Raw genomic sequence first — 5,735 nt, 5'->3', positions numbered from 1 at the left:
ACCTGGACCCTCTTACCCCCTCCCCTTGTAAAACATGCTATAAAAAAAAGCATTTCATGTTCAAAAAAAAAAAAGAAATAAAAAAAAAAGAAAAAAAAAAAGAAAAGGTCATTTGTCAATGGCCTCCTGGCCCATTAATATGTACTTAACTACCTAACATTCTCCCCTTAAGTGTTGAGACCCTAAACACATTTACAAAGATAGACATCAAGTCCACTCTGGGTACTTATGGATGAAATTATGAATATATATGAACTAATCATCTCCACCCTTGTCGACATTCACATATCAGAGATCAATCAAGGGGACCAAGTTAGATTGAGATAAATTGTTGCAGGAATGCCTGAGGCTAAATGGACAATGAGCCAATGAGCCGAGGTATTTGGCCTGGTCTTGGTGGAGGTAACTACAGTTGATGTGAGTTATAGTTGCATCAAGTCTAGGAAATGGCCTTTCATTTTAGCCCTTTGACTTATCTTCCAGCTCTTACATACTTCTGGTCATCTCCTTCACAACATTCCCTTATTCTTAGAAGAGGTGGTATAAAGAACTTGCATGGGGATAGACTCATATCAATCACTTATTTTCTATATTCTCCACTGTTCATTGTAAGGACAGGCCCCTTTCATTAAGGCTGAAGCTGCTTTTGTCTGTGGGTATACACATAGGTATTTATACTCATAGGTATTTAGAAAGCATTTTGCTACTATGTCAGTTTAATTAACCATCAGAAGTACATTCCTCCTGTGGACCTACTACCTCCTCCTACCTGGGTCCTTAGTCAGTCTTACTTGGTCCCCTTCCCATCCCCCATACAGAGAATCTACAATCCATTCAAAGAACAGTTAGTTAGCCCCCATTCCCTAGACAGTCAAGTTGTTGTTGCGTAGGTGGGTATATCTAGCTTTCCAAACAGTTTATACTCCCTTTATTCCAGTTAATCTTTCTGCATCCCACACAGTCATCTCCTCAATTCCCACTCAACCAGCCCTCCCTCTCTACCTAAACATTTCCACTCAAAATATCCTCCACTACATTCTTTTTACCTTAATTCTACTATCCTCCTTCCCTAAGGTGCACACACACACACACACACACACACACACACACACACACACACACACTCTTGTTATTTGTTTCTTTGGTTGCACAGGTATTCCATTAGATATAAACTACTGCCGGGCGGTGGTGGTGCACGCCTTTAATCCCAGCACTTGGGAGGCAGAGGCAGGTAGATTTCTGAGTTCAAGGCCAGCCTGGTCTACAGAGTGAGTTCCAGGACAGCCAGGGCTATACAGAGAAACCCTGTCTCAAACAACAAAACAACAAAAGATATAAAGTACTAAAGCTAGGATCCTCATATGAGAGGCAAGTGACATTTGTCCTTTGTATCCTGGGTTACTCGCATAGAAATCCATCTATTTCCCCAGCAAATTTCATTTATTTTACATCTAAGTAATATTCTAGTGTTTGTGTGTGTGTATGTGCGTGTGTGTGTGTGTGTGTGCCATGTCTTTATTATTATTGACAACTTTGACAGTTTATACATAGACAATAAGTACCTAATGCCTTTGAAATAGTAAAAATACTCTTTAAGGGAAGTTATTTATCAAGAATTCATATACATGTGCAACACGAGTTTAGTCCTCAGCACACTGCAATTTTTAGTTATGTTTTCTATGGGAAAAAAATCCATACTCTGAGCTAGCATTATATTTTCTGATGATAGTAATAGTACTTTTTGTTTTAAATTGTAACATTCCAAGTTTTCTGCATTTCAGGCTCAACAAAGAAAATATGGCAGCTATATCATCCTGGGTATCCAAAGTATCAGCATGTCAACCTGATATGATAACTGAGGACATTCTAGAAACCCAGCCCCTGCTATTAAATTCAGAGCAAACACCTGGATCCTCATGCCCAGATAAACCTCCCATACCAAACAGTGTAGCAAAATCAATTCAGCCTGCAAGTCCAGAAAAGCCATGCATACCATCTAATACACAAAAACCAATGAAATATATAAATATAGAAAAGTCATCTACATCATGTAGTATAAAACAGTCAAATAGGCAATTAGAGTCAAAAAAGCCAACTAAGTCATCAAACCCCAAAAGATTACATAAGCCATCTCACCTGGAAAAGACATATAAGAAATGTTGCCTTAAAAAGTCACATAATCTCACCAATGCCTGTAAATTAGGTAACATCAATTCATCCTGTTCAGATAAGCATGTCACACCTTGGATAGCTGTTATGAAAGCTTCAGCTAAGCCAACTACGCAATCTTCTTCTTCAGTCACACATAAGCAAATCACACCCACCAAACCATGCAGAATAAAGAAACCCAACCTGCCACGTGGACATTATGAGGTTAAAAAGTCAGTGAATAGAGGAAAGGCTTTGTTACCCAACCCTACAGCAGCCAAAACTTGCCAACATTATAAGGATAAATGCCTTGTTTGCAATATTTCTGGATTTCTTCTCAATGATCTTTCAGAGGCAGAGAAGAAACATGCTGGAAATCTTTATGGTTCAATGAAAGTGAAGCCACGTCTGGACCCTTTCTATGCTACAGGTTACAAGTACAAGTCTTATCAGAACAGTGTGAGCAACAATGCCTTGAAAACATATGATAGTGAAGACAGCAATGCAGAGATGATCATTATTTGTGACACAAGTCATGATGATATCACAACTAAAGAATCCTTCCAATATTAAGGACTTAAAACAAATTGATCTACATACAGAATATCCACGTGTAATCAGTATTGAATATAGAACTATCTCTCTTGAAAGTAATTAAATGCATGGCATTATAAATTATTGTTGTATTTATCATTGTATCTAAGGGGAACAAAATTCATCTGGTATATCATTTTTTTTCATTTAGTGTATCTTATTTAGATGTGGTCAATTAAATGGGAATCATATTCTACATGCACATATAAATCTAGAGCGAAATTTTAGGTTAGATATCCTGAACTGCTTTATCCCTTGAAGTTGCTCTCAATGAAAGGCCCAATTTGACATTATTCACTTATCTTTTTTCAGTGCTGAGGCTTAAACCCTGAGTATCTTATGTGCTAGTCAGGTGGTCTATCAATGAGCTTGGCCATTAATTAAATTTTTATTTTATGTGTATGGGTGTTTCGCCTCCATATAATGCTTGTGTACCACTTGTGTACCTGGTGCCCAAGGAGGCCAGAAGAGAGCATTGGATTTCCTGGAACTAGGAGTTATAGACAGTTATGAGCTACCATGTGGATACTGAGAATGGAACTTGGGTCTTCTGGAAGAACTCGGGTCTCATCCACTGAACTAGCTCTTCAGCTCCTGGAAATATGTTTTTTAATTTTGTGTTCAAACTCAATTCTGTGCATACTAGGTAAATGTTTTACCAGAAGACTATATTCCCAGTCCCTGAAGTAATTTTAATTTGGGGGTGGGGGAATATGTGGCGCTGGTAATGGAATCCAGAGTGCTGTACAGTTTAGGCAAGTACACCACCACTGAACAGCACCTCCAGAACTACTTCTTATGTGGAAACCTGATAGTGTCTTTCTCTATGTGACATGGTGCCTGTTGGAAAGAGCTCTGGACTATAGAGCTGAATGCTTCTATTTGCCCCCATGTTGATGTGGTTGAAACATATATATATGATTATGTATATCTCTTACTGAGGATAGACAAGGCAGTCCTCTGCTACTTGTGTGCCAGGGGCTACAGACTACTTTGTGTCTGCTCTTTGGTTGGTGGCTCAGTCTCTGGGAGCTCTGAGGGGTCCAGGCTAATTGGCACTGTTGTTCTTCCTATGGGGTCGCCATCCCGTTCAGCTCCTTCAGTCCTTCCCCTAACTCTTCCATATGGGGCTCTGACCTCAGTTCACTGCTAGGTTGCTGGATTGTATCTGCACCTGTCTCAGTCAGCTGCTGGTAGAGCCTCTCAGAGGACAGCCATGCTAGAATCCTGTCTGTAAGCACAACATGGCATGAGTAATAATGTCAGGGTGCCTGTGCATGGGATGGATCCCAAGTTGGGCCAGTCACTGAATGGCTTTCCTTCAGTCTCTGCTCCATTTTTGTCCCTGCGTTTCAATTAGACAGGAACAATTCTGCGTCAAAAACTAGGAAGATGGGGGGGGGTGGCCCTACCCACTGGAATACACTGGGAGTCCTGTCTATCTACTGGAGGTGGTCTCTTCAGGTCCCATCCCTCCAATATTGATAATTTTATTAAGATCATCCCCACTGAGTCCTGGAAACCTCTCGCATCCCAGGTATCTGTGACTTTCTAGAGGTTCCCCCAGCCTCCCAGCCACACACTAATGCATATGTCTATTCATTCTCCTGGCCTTCGGGGCTTCTCTTCTGTCTCCCCTATCTGATCCTGCTTCCCTCTTTTCCCTCCTACTCTCCTACCCAGGTTCTTACCTGACTCTCTGCCGCTCATAATTATTTTGTTCCACTTCTAAGTGAGATTGAAGCATCCTCACTTGAGCTGTCCTGCTTGTTAAACTTCCTATGGTCTGTGAGTTATATCAAGGATATTCTGAACTTTTTGCATGCATGTCCATTTGGTTACCTCACTCAGGATGATATTTTCTAGTTCTATCCATTTGCCTGCAAAATTCATGGTGTTCTCATTTTTAATAGCTGAATAGTATACCACTTTGTTAAATGAACCACATTTTCTGTATCTATTCTTCAGTTGAAGGACAACTGGGTTCTTTCCAGATTCTGGCTATTCATGAATAAAGCTGCTGTGAACATGGTGGAGCATGTGTCCTTGTGGTATGGTGGAGCATCTTTTGGGTATATGCCCAGGAGTGGTATAGCTGAGTCTTCAGGTAGAACTATTTCCAATTTTCTGAGGAACCACCAGATTGATTTCCAGAGTGGTTGTACCAGTTTGCAATTGTACTAGCAATGGAGGAGTGTTCCTCTTTCTCCACATCCTCACAAGGATGTATCACTTGAGTTTTTGATCTTAGACATTCTGGTTGGTGTAAGGTGGAGTCTGAGGGTAATTTTGATTTACATTTCCCTGATGACTAAGGATGTTAAACATTTCTTTAAGTGCTTCTCAGCCATTCAAGATTCTTCTGTTGACAATTCTGATTAGTTCTGTACTCTACTTTTTTAATTGGATTATTTGGTTCTCTGGAGTCTAACTTCTTGAGTTCTTTGAATATTTTGTATATTAGCCCTCTATTGGATATAGGGTTAGTGAAGATGTTTTTCTAACCTGTAGGTTGCCATTTGTCCTATTGACAATGTCCTTTGCCTTACAGAAGCTTTGTAATTTTATGAGGTCCCATTTGTCAATTGTTGATCTTAGAGCCTGAGCCATTGGTGTTCTGTTCAGGAAATTTACCCCTGTGCCAATGTGTTTGAGGATCTTTCCCAATTTCTCTTCTATTAGATTCAGTGAATCTAGTTTTTTTTTTTTTATTTTAGTTGAATTTTTATTAATTCTTTTAAAAATGCTACTTTGCAAATGTGACATAAAAATTTCCTGTTGTCATTGTAACAAGGACCACAAACATGCCCTGATTCCCCTCTCTCCCTCTCTCTCTCTCTCTCTCTCTCTCTCTCTCTCTCTCTCTCTCTCTCTCTCTCTCTCTCTCTCTCATAGTTCTTTATAGTTCAGATTTTTTTTATAAATAATTTATTTATTTTTGAACATGAAATGCTTTTTTATAGCATGTTTTACAAGGGGAGGGGGTAAGAGGG

The 5,735-nt window shown here is 39.7% G+C and overlaps 1 protein-coding gene across 1 annotated transcript; it reads left to right on the top strand.

Annotated features, from left to right (window-relative positions):
• The first annotated feature begins 1,786 nt into the window (after positions 1 to 1,786).
• Positions 1,787 to 2,812, top strand: CUNHXorf66 (chromosome unknown CXorf66 homolog). Its single transcript, XM_028784250.1, has one exon. The coding sequence runs from the start codon at positions 1,798 to 1,800 to the stop codon at positions 2,719 to 2,721; it is 924 nt and encodes a 307-aa protein (XP_028640083.1). The 5' UTR covers positions 1,787 to 1,797; the 3' UTR covers positions 2,722 to 2,812.
• The last annotated feature ends 2,923 nt before the right edge of the window (positions 2,813 to 5,735 follow it).

Source organism: Grammomys surdaster, unplaced genomic scaffold, assembly GCF_004785775.1.
Source record: "Grammomys surdaster isolate TR1022 unplaced genomic scaffold, NIH_TR_1.0 118918, whole genome shotgun sequence".
NCBI lineage: Eukaryota > Metazoa > Chordata > Mammalia > Rodentia > Muridae > Grammomys > Grammomys surdaster.
This window is presented reverse-complemented; position numbering and strand designations above follow the sequence as displayed.